Here is a 16,835-nt window from a genome sequence, read left to right on the forward strand (position 1 = left end):
GCCAGCAGGGTAAAGGCACGTAGCCATCTGTGGGGACCACGGGATCGGTTTGGTTCAGATGCAGCACGTTGCTCCTTGAAAACGCCATCTCGTTCCCATGTGGAGATTTAAATGCTGTACTAGGCGGCACTGGGCTGGAAGGAATGTCACAGAGGGGTCTCCGGAAGCGTACAGAAGGGAAACAAAATGGGAAAACGCTGTAAAAGTCTGAGAGAATCACTCCCTCAACTCAAAAAAGAAAAACAGATAAAAGCGGACATCTTACACGCAAAGGAAAGTTGCTGAAAGAGCTGGTAGAGTTCCCTCGGCTAGTTAAAACCAGTAGGAACGCTATCTGCGTACTCTGGGAGCCCGTTCAGCACCAGCCACGCTTGTGCCCCGCAGGCTGAATGAAAGCTCGGGTTTGGCTGCGTCTGGAGGGGAGCACAGGTAACGAAGCAGGCGGAGGGGGATGGTTTGAAAGCACGCAGGAGCACAGCACGCCAACCAGGGACCCCGCTGCTGCCCTGCGCTGCCCTAAAGGGACCCCGGCTCCAGCCCCCGCGCCCCTGCCCCGGCTCCCGGCGCGCCGGCGGGAAAGCGGCCGGGGAGGCCCCGCCCCCGCGGCGGGAGGCAGGTGCGGGCCGGCCCCTCGCGCGTGAGGTCACCGCCGGCGTCACAATGGGCGCCGCCTCCCCCCAGCCACCCCCTCCTCCTCCGTAGGCTTCCCGCGCGGCCTTTCTGCCTTAAAAGGACAATGGGGCGCGCGGCGCGTGCAGGGCTCGATTGAGGAGAATGGGGCCGTGGGAACGGCGCGTGCGCAGAGCGGCGGGAGGGGAGGGGCGGGGCGGGGAGGGAAGGGCGGGACGGGGATGGGAGGGGCGGGCGCGGGAAAGGAGGGGAGGGGGCGCGGGGGCGAGCGCGGCCGCCCGGGCTGGCAGGCGGGGCGGGAGGCAGGGCAGGGCAGGCAGCACCGCACGGCAAGGCACGGCACAACACAGCACAGCACAGCACGCTGCCCCTCCGCCAGCACGCTTGGAGCGGTGAGTGCCTCCTCCTCCCCTTCTTTTTCCCTTCTTCTCCCCTTCTTTCCTCTCTCTCTGCTCAGTGCGGAGCAGAAAGTGCAGCGGCTTGGGGCTGGGGGCTCGCCCCTTCCCCGTGCGCGTTCCCATTGCTGCTTGGCGCTGCTGCCACTGCCTGGTCTCCCCGGGGCGGCGTGACACGCGTGGCTGCCGTGCGCCCTGCCCTGCGCTGCCTCCCCTCGCCCCCCGAGTTGCGGAGGAGCCGCTCCGGGGCCGCCCCTCCGCAGCCCCGGCCGGGGGGACCCGCGGCTCCTTCCCCCTCGCTCAGCCCCGCAGCGGGACCGCGTGGAGGGGCTGCGGGCGCCCTGCCCGAGCCGTGCCCCTTTCCCCAGCCCGGAGCGCGGCGGCTGGCGCAGGTGCGGCCCCGCAGCGCACACCTGTAGCGCCCGGGCAGGGATCCTGGGGGGCGATGCGAAGCCGCGGGGGTCCGGGCAGCCGCTGCTACACGTGGGGCCGGGGCCTGCCCGGCCATGGCGGCGGCGGCGGGGGGAAGCGGCGGCCGGCCCCGGGGTGGCCGGCAGCGGGGAGCCGGGGCTCGGCAGGGAGCCCTTGTAGGGCACGGCGGCGAGCCTGGCTTTGGGGTGGGGGGGAACAAAGGGCTGGCGTGTGCCGCGGCCCCGCACCGCCCCGGGGCGATGCGCGGGGGGAGCCCAAACTTTGCGCCACGCGGTGCCGAGCGGCGAGCGGCAGGGCGGGCTGTTTGGTTGGGTTTTAAAATAATTTTGGCTAACTCCGTGCGGCCCGACGCCCCGCCGGGGGGTGGCTGTGGGGGTGGCGGGGTGGGGGCTCTTTGTTCCCGGCCCTAACGGGCCGGGGCGCGGCGCTGCCCCCGCGCCACGCGGTGCCGGGCGGGAAGCTGCCGGGACGCGGCTCCTCGGGGCCGGCCTCGGCTCCCTTCCCCCTGCACCCAAAGGGCTGTAAGGGACCTGCCGGACCTGCCGGCGGCTCGGTCCCGGCGAGCGAGGGCCGATCCTGCCGCCCCTGGCCCCCCCAAGCGGCTCCCACCGCCGGCAGCGGCCGCCCCGCAGGCAGCCGGGCCCCGCTGGGGCTTGCTGCTCCTCCCCGCTCGCTGCCAGTCCTCGGGACCCGAATCGCTTCGCTAATTATTATAATTGCCACCAAGTTTTTGGAGCTGCGCCCTGCTGCCGCTGGAGCGCGGCTCCAGCTCAGGATGCTGCCACCGGGCTCCTGTCGCCGTCCCCATGTGCTTGCTGTGGGGGAGAAGTGTCCGCAGCCAGCCCTGAGGAGCTTTCTGTCTGCTGACAGCCACCGAGACGGCTCCGTGCACGCTTGAGCAGGCGAAGTAGTAGCGTGGTGCTTCCCCGGCAAAACCCCTCCGCTGCCATGTGCTTCCTTCCCAAGGTGGGACTGCTCCGGCAGCAGGGCACGTGCTGTGGAAACCCCCGTCTCCCCCGCCTGCACGTGGCCGGGCTTGCTGTGCAGTTCGGTTTTTGTAGAGGGGAAAGAAAATAAGATTACAAGAACCCCATAGTGCAGGGGCAGGTGCTGGGCTGGCTGTCTTCCCGCTGACACCAGCGGACGCGGCTGCTTTGGCACTCGAGTGAGTTGCAGCTTTGCAGAGATGTGCAGCCCATGGCAGTGAATCAGTGAGGAGCGAGTCCTGGGGCGTGCAGACACACCGGAGGTAGGTGGGATTGAGTTCAGAGCCTCTAGGAGAAATTCCTCCTCGCTTCTCTCCCAGCCAGAGGATCCTCAGAGAGGAGCTAACTGCATGCGTTCAGTCCTCCCTTTCGAAAGGAAACACCCCGGCTGCTTGGGAGAAGGGAATGCTGAGAGCTGATAAATTCAGCTAGCTTAAAAATGACCAAACAGCGTTAGAACTGTGCTGGTTTGTTGCCTTGCCCCTGCTGAACAGCTCTTTCTGTGTCACCCAACTGGCTGCTTTGCATTCGCTCTCAGCACTTGGTGGCTTGTACCAGCGCTTTCACAGTGGGATGAGGGACATGCACGGTCCCACTTCACAGCCAACTTCTGCTTCAGACTTGCACCTCTTGTGGCACTTGCTTCTTAGCAGAAAGAAGAAGCCAGGCCTGGAGACTGAGTGGTTAGGCAGAATGCAGGGGCGGGACTCCATTTCATGAGTCAGGCTCGTGAATTTCTGTAGCATGTGGTCGGTCCAAAGTCCGAGTGAAATGACCACTACTGTTACTTAAAGACATGGAAACGAGTCCTTCTTAGTGAAGTCACTTCAGCTATTTTGCCAAATAACTACGGCTTCCATTGCAGCCCCATCAGGTACATTACTACCTCTCTCTACATGAAATAATAAAATATCTGTTCGGTGTCTTGTGATCTCACGTGTCCATGATGCTTTTTCAGCAGCAGGTGGTTGCAGACAGCATGGTACCAGCTGCAGTGGCTGTGCTCAGATAAGCATCACAGACTGAACTCCCGGCAGCTTGCTTGAGAACATCTCAGGTTTTCCTTGCAGGGCTCCTGATTGGGCCGAGCGAGGTTTTAGTTATGCAACAGGAGTTTCAGAGGGGAAGTCCTCTTTCAAGGTGGAATGTCTGCAGGTGGGACAGGTTTGGGATTTCTTTTCTTCCCTATGCAAATCTTACTGATTACTGTTTTCATGCTTTGGCCTATCCCTTCTGGAGCACTAACCGCATAGAAGTTTGCAGGAACGCCCAAGTGGCTTAGCCTTTAGCTTTTCTCCTTTGTCTGAAGGGGTTAGGTTCTTATTTCTCACTGAAGATGAGTAGGGCTGGAGGCTCCCTTGCAGCTTGACAACTGCATATTTCACTCAGGACAGCTTGTGGCCCAGACAGAAAGTGGTCTGGTCTTAAGGGAAGGAAACTTTCCCTTCTGACTTTGCTGCATGGTCTGGTAGCTGCTGCTGGCTGCATCTGATATGTGAAGATTTCACTGCAGCACTGAGTGCACAACAGTAGCTGCAGACAACTAGCAAAACAGTTAGCTTACTTATTTTGGCAGAGGAAAGATTCCTGAAGATGTAGTTTGACCTTTTACTGTTCTCACTCAGCTCACCGAGCAAAAACCTCCCTGGGATGCTATTTCATTCTGATGTGCTTGGACTGTAGCAGTGGCCAAACACAACTTTCCTCCAAATAAAGTTGTTTTGGGAGAAGAGAAAGGGATCATGAGGAATGTGCAGTACATGAAATTGTACAGTTGTGGTTGCTGGAAGGTAGTCACTGAGCTGTAAGGACAGGTGTCAACTGAAAGAAGTCTGATCATTGAAGTTACACTTTCAAATTCTATCAGCTTGACCCCTTCCTTGGAACAGTCTTTCTTTATGCATGTTAAAATATGTTTCTGTGATCCAATTTTAACTCTATTACAAAGTTTCTTTTTGGACCATGTAAACTGAGGGGGAGGTATGTTTATACTGAGTCCCTGATACAACTCCTCTGCTGATGTACAGTGCTCTGTCCTACAGGTGATTTCTGGTGGAGGGATTGCAGTTTCTTTCAGCAGAGGGACAGGCCTGGGAGTTCATGAGCTAGACAGGCAGCTCTACTTCTGGCTCTCTAGACAGCTCTAGAAGCACTGTGTGCATGTGTCTGGGTATGTGAACTTGCAAGTATAAGAGCCAGAACACTTACAGTCTTTCTGTATTTCAAGGTATTTATTCCCATTTAAAATAACAATAAAAAACTTTGGCTGTGTTTCTCGTTTCTAATTAAATGCTACAGCGATGAGCATTGTGAAATTGTCCTGACCAGAACTGTCTGCGTTGCTGTATGTAGACTAGATGCTAGTTTTCTGTAGTTCAACTTCAGGGAGGCTGTGCCAAGGCTGTTATGTACACGGAAGAGGGAAATGAAATTAATTGCAGGTGTTTTTTTTCTGACAGTACACTGGAAGGTTGCAGGAAAAAGAGAAAGATCCAGGCCAGAGTGAGGAGATGGGAAGAGAGCGAGGCATTGAGTAGCAGGATTGGCATCCCTTTGCTCTCCTGTAACCTGGGGGAATGTTTCTCTTTCAGCTTCGCAAGAAGCAGGTGAACATGTGCCTTCTGACCGGCCTGATAATTGTGTTACAAAGGGAGATGTGCCTGCCCTCCAGGAACTCCTTCCTTTTCTGTTACAAGATTTATCGTTCTTCTTGGGCGAATCATAAAGAATAGAGAAGGAATCTGGAAAAGCAAACGAAAGTGGCTCGGCTCTTCTTAATAATCGGAAGAGTTCAGAAGTTCTTCCCTAACTTGAAAACTTAATGAGCATCTGAAGCAATACCTTTTAATTTAGATCATCAAATTAAATTTTGCAAAGAAAACTTGAGTCCTGATTTCTAGTCCTGACAGGCAACGAAAGCATGAAACAATTCTCACACACATACGATACGTGCTGCCTTGTAGCAGCTTTTCACAAATGCTTTAAGCAGGGTGTGTTTTTTTCTTCCTCACCTACTCTGCTGTTCTCTGCTTGACTCAGAGTTCTCCACTTTTCCAAAAGTGAGAGGGCAGAAGTATGGAGAGAACTTATTGTTTCCATTCAAGTTGCTAAAGCAGTTGTTTAAAGCAGGACTTGGGGCATCAGCAGCTTCTCCTTTTACAGGTAGACCAGGGAAGAGGAGCCCTTTCTGCCTGACTTAAGGGAATAGTGCTCCCTACATGTACATAAATCTCCATTTCTGCAGAATGACAAACATGCTTCGCTAGGACTTGGTTTGTTTTTCTTTTTTTTTTTTTTTTGCTTGTAATTGGTCCCTTTAACTTCTGTGCAGCTGTTGATTTAAAAGGCTTCATATATTTAAAATAACTTGCTTAAATTTGGCAAGACTATCTTGTGCAATGCTTTTAACTTCTGTGGAGCTGCATTCCTACCCACCAGCTTTTTATCTGCCCCAAATTTTCCATGGTTAAGCTTCCACAGCTCAGATTCAGGCGTTGCAGTGGTAGGCAAGCTATGCTGTGTTACAGCAGCTGGCAGATCTAACTCCCTAGTTTTAATTTGAGATCTAAATTGCAAATCTTTCAGGTGAAACCTTTGAAATGGCCCAGTCACATGTACTTCTAACTATGCTGAAGTCTATAGAAAAGTAGTGCCAGCTTGAGCACTAGACACAATTATGGTTTAGAATGGAAGCTGAGACTGCTTTAAGTTCAGCAGCATCTCTAGACTCAAATGCAGTCTGCATTAGTTATTAAACTTTCCAGAATATTTAGTGTATAATGGTCAAATGGCAACTGTTCAGGGTTAAATGTGTAACTGGACGGACGCCTTCCATTTATAACTGCACTTCGATGCAGTTGTCAGAGAAATCTGTTTTACTTGTGGTTTTGCTACTAACTTTTCCCCATTCAGGCATGATATATGGTAATACCGTTGCTGACCATTCATCAAGTGGGAAACAGATGGCACTAGTTTCCCTTCTATTGAAAGATCGTGTTGAAAGGCTGCTCCTGTGAGAATGGCAGCAACGATGCAAAACAAAATATTTTCAGTGTGTGCGTGTCTGATGCCAGCCTTTGCCAGAACATTAATTGTAAAATACGCGTCTTACTCTGCTGTGGTATAAATAGCAGCTGGTGACAGAGATCCTCTCATTGGTGTCCACGTTTCTGCTAGAAACTGGGTTAAAAATTTAATCAAATTGTTGAGCTCAGTTTTACGTCTTGCCCTGTAGCAGTCAAGGTGTTCTTGCTGCTTAAGTTTTGTAGCTCTGAACATCATGCCCGCAGTCAGTCCTTGGGTTTTTAAAGAAGAGCAGCAGACCACAGACTAAGGTAGTCAAGCAATCTAAAATCGCTGGTAGCTGGAAACTCCCAGATGAGCACACTGTTGGATCTCAAGAGGCTTGTTAAACACAGTATCCGCAAGATACACTCCCCTTTGAAGGGGTACTCTGGATGCTAAGAAACAAAATGCATATTCTAGGTGTACGCCTAGACACTCCTTTGTTGATTTGTCTTGACAGTCCGGGGATATGAACCTGATTCAGCGGAGCATTCATAATAAGTGCTCCTGAAAACATCCAAGCAGAGTAGTGTCTAACCTTCCCTCAGCAAACTCATTCAGCATGCCTCTAGCCTGACACCTTCTTTGGCTTATTGCAGCTGCTCCTGGCCTCCAGGCCACTGCTGTGCTAATAGAGGCAGCAGCAAGTAGGAAGCCTGGCAGCATTTGGGGTGATGCTGCTGGAGATGGGTGCAAGTGAGCCTTGGGAGAACCTGGCTCTAGGTGAGCTTGTGCTGTGAATGGGCACAAAGAAGAAGAGTATAAGTACTTCAAATCTGTGGCAAAAAGGAAAGGGAAGGCTTGTCCCCTCTTCCACCTGTCTCTTAAGCCTGGAGGATCTCTTCAGCATTCAGCTCGTGTGAGCCCCTTGCCTTCAACACGCTTTGCACAAGTTGTCTGGGAGTGACTCCTGTCTTTATATGTGTTTGTGCAGCAGTAATTGCAAGGAGACAACCTCAGTGGGACCCAGCGGTATTGTGTTATGAGATGTAAACATGTACGCTTTCAGCTAAGTCGGGGTTCCTTGTCATAGTGGATTTTGTGTGAGACTATTGACCAGTAGTACTAGATAAAACATTGAATTTTGTTTTTCTTTGGAGCCTGGGAACCTCGGGTGTTTGTCTTGCAGTGCCACCGTGTTCTGATTTTCTCCTGCGGGGCAGGGGTGTTGCTGGGAGTAATTCCACCTCCGTGCAGAGGACTGTGTCCAGGCCTGGGTGGTTTATTAACTGGTGCTGCGATCCTGTAAAAATGCAGAGGAACTCTTTCCCCATGCGTAACCTCTGTCAGCAATGTAAGCGTAACACTAGGCATGGTTGTTCTGTGAAAGTGAGTTTTCAACGTCAGCTGGCCCTGCTTTTCAGATTTTTGTGTTGCTGTAACAAATGAGGCAAGTCTTGGTGCTGCAGACTGCAGATTTCGGGTTAATTTTCTCCATCTCTGTCCCTCCCTTGCCTTTCTACAGGTGAAGATGTGGGGGCGGACCCTTGTGCACGTGCATTCACCAGTAAGACAAGTTTGTTTTACTGGGGCATGGCAGAGGTGGCTCAGTTGATGTCTGTGATAGGGAGAGGTTGGGATTTTTGTTAGCTTCTACGAGACTTGACTGTTTTGTTAGGGGAAGGGGGAAAGCTGTGTGCTATTTGCATGGCTCCATCTTCCAGTGTTTAAAAGCAGAAGTTCTCAGCTTCCTGTCACCAGTGGGCTGTCTGAAGCACCCGCTTCACTCAGTTTTGCTTGTCAGAGTGCTTTGGGAGCTCTGTGCCACTCAGTTCTGTTTCCTGAAACACTTTAGGAGCTCTGTGCTGCCTTCAAACTGGGCCTGAAGGGAGTCTGCACCCGGGGCAACTGGGCCTGAGGAGCAATGGTGGCAGGGAGGCCTCTCCTCACCCTGGCAGCAGGGTGCCCTTCATGGAGGGCGTGTGGAGCCGGGAGGCAGCCAGGCCGCTTGCCTATGCCTGGCTGTGGAGAAGCACTGCTGGGTGCCATGCTCCAGCTCCAGACACAGCTGCTGCGGGCGAGGTGGGACTCCACCCTGCCGCTTCCAGAGCGGCTTTTCAGGTATGTCTGCCCCACAGCCTAGAGGTATGGCTGCAGCTCGTTTGAAGCAACTCCTCCTCACTTTCAGCAAGGCTTGGCAGGCAGGCGGGGGCTCCAGCGGAGGTGATGACAGCCTCATTGCTGTGACACCCGGGGTTCAGCCGCTGCTGTGCAACCAGGGGCCTGGGCAGGTTGGCACGGCTCAGCCTGCTGCCCGCTGTGCCGCAGGTACGGGTACGGCTTCCCTGAGCCACGCCGGCTGCATTCATGCCTCTGGGTTGTGCTGTTGTAGAGGTGCCCTTGGAGGAGAATTGCGTAGTCAGTGCCCTTGTTGTGAGTCCTGGCTGGGTAGTGCTTGATATTCCAGCTGTTGTTCACATTCAGGAAATAAGAAAGTGTATTTAGGTCCATCTGCTGTTCTGAGGCAATGCACGAGAGCAGTCGCGTAATCTGTTGGTTTCCCATCCCAAATTACAGCCTAATGTTGGTTTGCCCGGTGAATTGTGCAGATTTTTCTCTCAGTATCTAGAATTGATATGTAACAGCAGTTCCTGTTTGTTTCCACAGGCTACAGCTGGGAGGAAAAGATGTTTGGCTTTCATAAACCGAAGATGTATCGGAGTATAGAGGGCTGCTGTATTTGCAGAGCTAAATCTTCCAGTTCCCGTTTCACTGACAGTAAACGCTACGAAAAGGATTTTCAGAACTGTTTTGGGTAAGATTCTTCCTCTAGTCACCACTGCAGCCAGTCAGGGTGTTGGTCTCCAAGCAGTCTCTGACGCGCAGTAGATGACAGCAGTGACAGGTCTGGCTGATGCCTCCTCCCTTGCAGCATGTGCAGTGATCTAGTCATCTTCCTTAAGTCCCTGCACAAGGCGGAAGGCAGCACAGATCCGTGGAGGTTTTCATTCATTCTGGAGACTTGAGCATGTTAGACAAAACTTGTACCTTGTTTCAGGGATTGGTGCTGTTGTTCAAATAGTGCCTATTGATATGTTATTAAAACTCCTAATTGAAAACTCCTTCTGATGAGAAGTAAGCATCAACTAACCAACTTTCCAGCTAGGTGAAGTTGCACATAATGATGCTTGAAAGCACTGATAAGCAAAACTGTAAATATCAGTGATTTCTTATATGAGCTGCTGTGATCTCTCTAACTTTTTCAAACATTGGTGTTTCGTCTAAATCTGTGTCACTGAATTGTCAACAAGGCAAATTCTTCTGTGATAGCTTGTAATTATTTTTTTACTTTGTTTATTTTGAAATTTTTGTGGGGCAATAAAAAAAAAAATCTGCTGTTTATGTGGTAGTTTTCCATGAAGTTTTTCTCCCAGGAAGAATGTCTGTTGTTGACATTTTCTACTTTTCTCCTTCCGGTCTTGTTGGATTAACTCATCAAAATCTTAGGCCAAAGTGGAACTTAAGTACATCATATTTTAAAAAAAGAAAAAAGTGTATCACGATTGCTGCTCCTGTCTTCAGTGTTTAGCTTTACGTGTGTAAACCTTTGCATCCTTGAGTCTTCAGCTCCTTTCTTGTTTTCTCTTTTCCCTACAACCTCTTTCTAGAAACACTTCTTTCACACAGTTTTATAGTGCTTTGCACACAGTTTTATAGTGCTTTGTATTGACCATGGGTTTTTGTTCATAAATCTGATGCTGACAGTTTTCGTTGTCATATTTCTTAGCTGCTGTCCTTGGCAGTGGAAAGACTGTGTGAAGGTCCATTGCATTTTTTTTTTTTTTTTATAAACCACAATAAAGAAGCTTACAATATACCGGGACTTTTGGTCTTGTGCTATCTGAAATATGTTTGCCAAGGTAAAAATGCAGTCTTAACACTGAGCAAATAAGGGCTTATCTGAGCCTGCCCCATTCATCTACAAATGCTTCAAAGTCCTCTAATTTAAATGGCTGGAAAACTTTGCCATGTATCCCCTTTATATTTCTTCTGCAGGTTAGCTGTAGAGATGATTTCTGAAGAAAGCTTGTTAGAAGAGAGCAAGTATTGCTGTTCCAGAGACTACTGTTTCTGAAACATTATCTTACACGTATGCAGCAGTGTGTTAGATGTATTTGTTACTCATCCTTGAAAGCTCTGTGAGAAAGCTAAGAGCTGAATAAGCTTTTGTCAGACCTGAGTTCTGTTCCCCAATGTACATTCAAGGAATATAATTATTCTCCCTCCCTCTCCAATCAAATCAATCCAACCACTGAAGCTGTTGTTTAAAACAAAACAAAAAAAAAATAGAAGTTAATGGGGCTGGGTTTTAGCACCCCTCTGGAAGCAGATTACAATGCATTTTCTTTCTACGAGGAAGTATGTTTTCTGAAAGGGAGACCTGGTCTTCAGGTGGAAAGGTTGAGCCCCCAGATTAACTGTCATGCCTGAAAAACAGAACTTGAGAACTCTTTCTTATGCTTTTTGCTCTGTTATCAAACGATTATCTTTATTGTTAACTGTTACCAAGTAACTTTTGTGTTTGTGTTTTTGTTTTTCTTTTTTTTTTTTTTTGCCAGGCTCCACGAGGCCCGCTCAGGAGATATTTGCAATGCATGTGTGCTTTTGGTGAAAAGGTGGAAAAAATTGCCAGCAGGATCCAAAAAAAACTGGAATCATGTTAGTTGACTATCTATTTCTGCTCTACTCCAAAGCTAACTTGACTTCTGCCTTAGTCCTTCCTGGGGGAGGGAAGGTGGGGGAGTGGGGCGCTGGCAAGGTTTGGGGGATTGCTGTTTCACCCACACTCTCTGCCCAACCTCAGCATCTCTAAAACCTGACTGGGATATTTCCTGTTACATGATTTTTGTATGTCTTTGGTTAGCATATGTGCAAATTGCAATTGTGTAAGCCCTGGATGGAGCCACAGACTAACCTACCTTGTAATTCCTTGTTTTCACAAGCTCATAACTTTGTCCAGAAGTCTCTTATGACACTCAAAACGTTTCAGAATTGGCCTCTGTCCAAAACTGGTCTCTCTTTTTTCTTTTAATAGTTTGAACAAGCAAGGTGACTTGCTCAAGCAACACATAAATCAATGTGGTTTAGTCAGATAATTAAAGACTAATATCTCACAGCTATTCCTACTCATATATTCTGTTTTGATACATCTAATTTGGTTTGGGCCTAGGGCTGAGAAGATGATCGGAATTCTTTGTGTATGTTATAATATTTATTCAGGAAGCCTTGGTGATAATGGCAGCCAGAGCTATGGTTATTACTAGCGTTAGCTTTTTATTCAGAAGTTAAATTTATGATTTAAAAACAAAAAAATCCAGGGCAAAGCTGGCAGTCGCTCTTTTAACTGAATCTCTGTTGGCTTAAACAACCATTGCCTACTAAACCGAATCTGTCAAAATAGGAAGAAGGAATAAGTTGAACTGAATGTGCTCTTTAAACTGTTTTTGCCTTCTTATCCTATAGATGCATGTCTTAGAAACCAGATACAAGTGAAACATGAGAGTGTCAGTGCACAAAATTGCCCCAGTTTAACTAAACTGTTTCTGATCACCTTCAGTGTCTGGGCCTGGTGCAGAAGTATTATGTGTGTGTTTTCTGTCTTATAGGTCGTAGATGCTAGGGCTGGACCCAGTCTGAAAACAACACTGAAACCAAAGAAAATGAAAACTCTCTCTGGAAGCAGGATAAAGAGCAATCAAATCAGCAAGCTGCAAAAGGAATTCAAGCGGCACAGTAAGTAAATCCAAACAGATTTGGATAATAAAGCTGAGGCCTCCCCTAAAATAGCTTCCTGTGAACTGGCCAAGCTGAGTCGCTTTCTAGATTCAGTTATGCTCTCACATTTAGGTGCTCTCTGTTTCCATGAACTCTCAATCTCTGTGTGCCTGGAGAGAGGGGGAAGTGAAGTGGGGGAGAGCTTGTGTGTGGGGTGGGTGCCTGACAGAGCTGGGTTGTGTTGGGTGGCAAGGGGAGCTTAGAGGCAGTGGGAAGCAGGGAGCTCGGCTGGGAGGTGTAGCTTACATCCCATGCCTATACACCGCATTTCCAGGAAAAACTTTGCTCTCACTATTAAACTTTGGCTGTCTTCAGCTCTCCCCAAGAGAGGCTGATCTGCTGATACCACCCACTATCAGTCTTTTTCTTCCATGTAGGCTTTAAACCTAGGCATTCTATTTAGCCTACATTTCCTCCCACCTATAAATTCTTGCCATGTTTCCTCTGTACAGTTTCCTCACACCTTCCTCTGCCAGTCTTGGTGATTTCTTTCCACTAGCACTTAGGCTCTTCAAATAGATCTGAATTCCTAGCTTCCTAACAAAGCCATCTGCCAGTAATGCTCTAAATATGTCTGTAACTTAGCTTTTTTCCTCTAAAGCAAGCATTCCACCTTCTTAACTGTTGCTGCATTGGTCTTCTCTGTTTTGATTATCCTACCTGACCTGAAGGAAGAGTTCTCTTTAATAGAGGCCCAGGCTCAAAGATCTTGTATCTCCTTATGCAATGCAATGAGAATTAACTACATCACTCTAGGTGCAAGGGGAGTGGGTGGCGGGAGGGAAGCTAGGGTAGTAGCCCTTTATTTAGGTGTGCATCTGTATACCAAAACTCCATAGCTCATAGTCTTGATCCAGCTAGAACTTAACACTACCTAATCCGTTGCACTAATGGGAAGAGCTTTGCAGAACTTTAACAGAAAGGGGAAGAAAGGATCTTGAAATGGGCAGGGGCAAGTGGGAGAAGTGTCAATGACAAAAGCCTTTCTCTCTGGTCCCAATCTGTATGTTAACTTCCAAAAGTGAGGGAAGGGATAAGTTTCTGAGTGCATGTTCTGATTGTTGCATTTATTCCCCCTTGCTACAGACTCTGATGCCCACAGCACCACTTCAAGTGCCTCCCCAGCTCAGTCACCCTGCTACAGTAACCAGTCTGATGAGGGCTCTGACATGGAGATGAGTGCTGGGTCCAGCAGAACACCAGTTTTCTCCTTTCTAGATCTCACGTACTGGAAAAGGTAAAATGCAACAGAACGTGTACTTTGTGCAGACAGCAATTTGTTTCACATTCAGTGCTCGAGTCTGCTTCCTTGCAGAGTGCTGCTGCTGACCTTGTTTCAGTGGTATCGTTGAAGTCACTGAGTGTTACAGAATGTGTGTCTTTTATTGGAAATGAATGCTGTGTGTTCATGGCATTTTTTCCTCTCTCCCCCCCAGTTCCCTAAATACTAATAAGCTTGCTGGAGAAATGTTTTTCTGTTTCTGGGAGTAACAGATAAAATTGCTGATTTTAGTTATCTTGTCTTAAAACTCTGTAGATGTGATGTTATCACATACATAGGTGCTCTTAGCAAATCCTGACCTGTGATGGTAGTTAGAAAATTGGGAGGAAAACCACAAGGGTTTCTGGGAGCTGACAGGTTTATCTTTTATTGCTTGTTGTGACACGCTAATCCCTTGTTTAGCTAATTGCTGTATTGAAATTGTTGTGACTTTGCTGCCTCCTCTCAAATAGTGTTTGTAAGTGCATTCTCGTCAAGGTTAGTTCAGATAGCTGTGTGTCTGAAATTTCTCTGGGAAGTGAAGCGGGAGACTTAGTTTTGTTCCAGGCATGGTTTATTGTTTTTGTTTTCTTCCCCAAAGTGGTGTTGTGGATTTAGACACAGACTTGTTTTTTCCTTTCTGAGCAGTCTTGTCCCTTCTATCGTAGCCAAACAATGCTGGAGGCTCAAAGTAGTTTCTTGAGCCAAACTGATTTTTTTTTCTTGCATTTCTGTAACTTCTCTATGTTCTAAACATATAAATGATCTGCATCTCTCCTTTCTGTTTCTTCCAGGCAAAAGGTCTGCTGTGGAATTATTTACAAAGGGCGTTTTGGGGAAGTCCTCATAGACACTCATCTCTTCAAACCTTGCTGTAGCAATAAAAAGTCTGTCACTGAGAAGCCAGAACAAGAAGGACCACAATCACCAGCAATCTCCACCCAAGAGGAGTGGTGACTTCTTCGGAGAGCTGGGGAAGGTTATACAGACCCTCTTATTCTCTGGAAAAAATACTAGAAAAGTGATTGTTCACATTGGACACCTGCTATGCTGCCAAAAGACTATTCCCTAGAACTGTTTTGGGTTTTACTGCTACAATTCCGCAAACTCTGAAGCCAGTTTGTATCCTTTCAGAAAGACTGTACATAATATTTAAGATGCTATGGAACACTTAGCAAAGCTGAATGCTGCTGCAAGGTTGTCCCTCTAATCCTCCTGCCCTCCCCCCCCCCTTGACAAATGAACCTGAGGATGGGGTTTTGTATATTAAAGTATATGTAGTTCATCCTTCTGTACTGAAAGAAGCAGTGGTTGTAAGGCATTTGTTTAAGGTTGGTTGGTAACCTCCCTTGAATTCCGAAGAAAATATTTCATTCTTAGACATGTATGAGTCAATAAGATAAACTAATGCATAGAGATGTTATAAGTCACCTCTCTAGTTATATAAATATATATTTTTAAAGGTGTGGAGATCTCACCCTGTACTACTGACATTGTAACAGAGACAAATATTTCCTCCCTCCTACATGACACAGACTGTTAGCTGCAGACATCTCTGCTGTAAGTGACAGTTATCTGAGAAAGCCTCCCAGCACAAGATCCTTTCAGGAAGGGGTAGGAGTGCTCCCTTCCGTAGCTCAGGAGGAAGATTTGCCTAAGAATCGAACACGGTGAAATGGGAGGCTGTTTTTGTTTTAACCTAGCAGCAAGACAGTTGACTTCATGCAGTAACTGACTGGTAATTAGAGGTGGACCAAGAGAACAACCCGATGCCCAAGTTAGGTATAGGTGATGGCCAAGACCGAATAACTGCTTTCTGTAGGCTCAGCGCAGCTGAAATGTGACCACAAACCAGACTTCTTGCTGGTTTCAGACCTGACACAGAACCAAGCCCCTTGCTAAGCTAAAGTCAGGCTCTGGTTCAGGGACACAATTGGATTCCAGCCTGGGGCTTGGATTCACAACGCCTGTTTCGGAGCTCTTCCCCTGCAGCACTTTGTTGTTGTTAAGTGACCAGCAGATCGAGGCTTTTATGAATACTGGACTTATGCAAATATGAAGACTTCTGTTAGGAATGGTGCTGTGCTGAATAGAGGCAGCTGTTTGCATACGTGATCAAAAGATAATATTTTCTAATATTTTCTACCCAGATTCCCAGTTAAAGTTGTGTGCAAACCGTTGCAACGCTCCTTCAAACTCCACTTTGCCTTTAGGGTGAAAGCAGCTTCCTTGGAAGAGTGTGCTGCAGTTGTAGCTCCCAGTTGATTCATGTTCCTTTTATGAAGGTTTAAGTTGTTTAACTTGGGAATTATGCTTTTTTTTGTTTGTTTGTTGGGGGGGAGGGAGGGATGGGATTTTCTTGTTATTACTCTCTTGGGATATTCTGCAATGGACTGCTACAAGCTTTCCTTTTTCTGTGAGTCATCAGCATAATACTTTGGTGGGTAGGGCTTAGGACTGGATTTCCATGTAATCTCACTTCCTGAAATGGGAATGGTTAGCAAGTGAAAATATAGTTAGGGAAAGATATGCAGGTTTTAAGAGGAGCCTCCACCCTCAAAACTGCTTTATTTTTTTTCTTTTTCTGCATTCTCTTGGATAGGCCAACCTCTGGGGAGAACATCAGAGGAAGGCTTTAACTTATCACAGCCTTACAGCTTTCAGCTTTCATTGATTTTACTTTGTTTTTCCTAAACTCTGAGATTCTGCAGGGAGGACAAAGCTAAGTACCTTGCTTTCATCTGCAACCAAATAAATGGATTCTTGCTTGTATAACTGCTTAACTAGGTTGGTCATGTCTCATAAGGGCTTAAGCAAGAGTCCTAGCTATTTTTGCAGACACCTGCTTCTATTGGAGTTTGTGTTTTCAGCATCAGTAATTCTGTACACCTAAGGCTGCAGTATTGGTGGTAGGATGTGCTCTGAAATGGATCATCTCTTCTGTATTTATTTATTTATTGCTAGATTTCAACCGCCAACTGCTTCCCCTACTCCCTCCCACCTCTTCCATTCCCAGTAGTAATGCAAAATGAACTGTATGTAGTCATGCACTTTGTATTAATGTATTAGAAATCTATGGAACCTGTTTTGTACTTTTATACTGTTCAGACACTTGTAATCCAGACTTTTTTACTAGGGTAATAAATAAATTTAGAGTTATTTAGAAAATAAACATCTGTTTCAGCTGTCCATTTAATAAGGCTTAGTGTTTGAACCAGCTCATGCAATCTGTGTTCCTGTTTGAACAAGACTTCAAGACTTTATTTTTTGGAGGAGGAGAATGGAAGCAAA

The 16,835-nt window shown here is 47.8% G+C and overlaps 1 protein-coding gene across 1 annotated transcript; it reads left to right on the forward strand.

Moving 5' to 3' along the window:
- The first annotated feature begins 975 nt into the window (after positions 1-975).
- On the forward strand, positions 976-15,865 carry SINHCAF (SIN3-HDAC complex associated factor). The gene is made up of 6 exons (XM_032201786.1): positions 976-1,022; positions 9,116-9,263; positions 11,068-11,167; positions 12,115-12,241; positions 13,370-13,520; positions 14,339-15,865. The coding sequence occupies exons 2-6, from the start codon at positions 9,136-9,138 to the stop codon at positions 14,499-14,501; spliced, it is 669 nt and encodes a 222-aa protein (XP_032057677.1). The 5' UTR covers positions 976-1,022; positions 9,116-9,135; the 3' UTR covers positions 14,502-15,865.
- Positions 15,866-16,835: the final 970 nt, after the last annotated feature.

This window comes from Aythya fuligula, chromosome 1, assembly GCF_009819795.1.
Source record: "Aythya fuligula isolate bAytFul2 chromosome 1, bAytFul2.pri, whole genome shotgun sequence".
NCBI classification, from domain to species: Eukaryota; Metazoa; Chordata; class Aves; order Anseriformes; family Anatidae; genus Aythya; species Aythya fuligula.

Coding starts and splice junctions, on each gene's coding strand:
- SINHCAF (XM_032201786.1), top strand. CDS start 9,136: ATGTTTGGCTTTCATAAACCGAAGATGTATCGGAGTATAGAGGGCTGC. Junction 9,264..11,067: donor GATTTTCAGAACTGTTTTGG/GTAAGATTCTTC, acceptor TTTTTTTGCCAG/GCTCCACGAGGCCCGCTCAG. Junction 12,242..13,369: donor AAAGGAATTCAAGCGGCACA/GTAAGTAAATCC, acceptor CCCTTGCTACAG/ACTCTGATGCCCACAGCACC.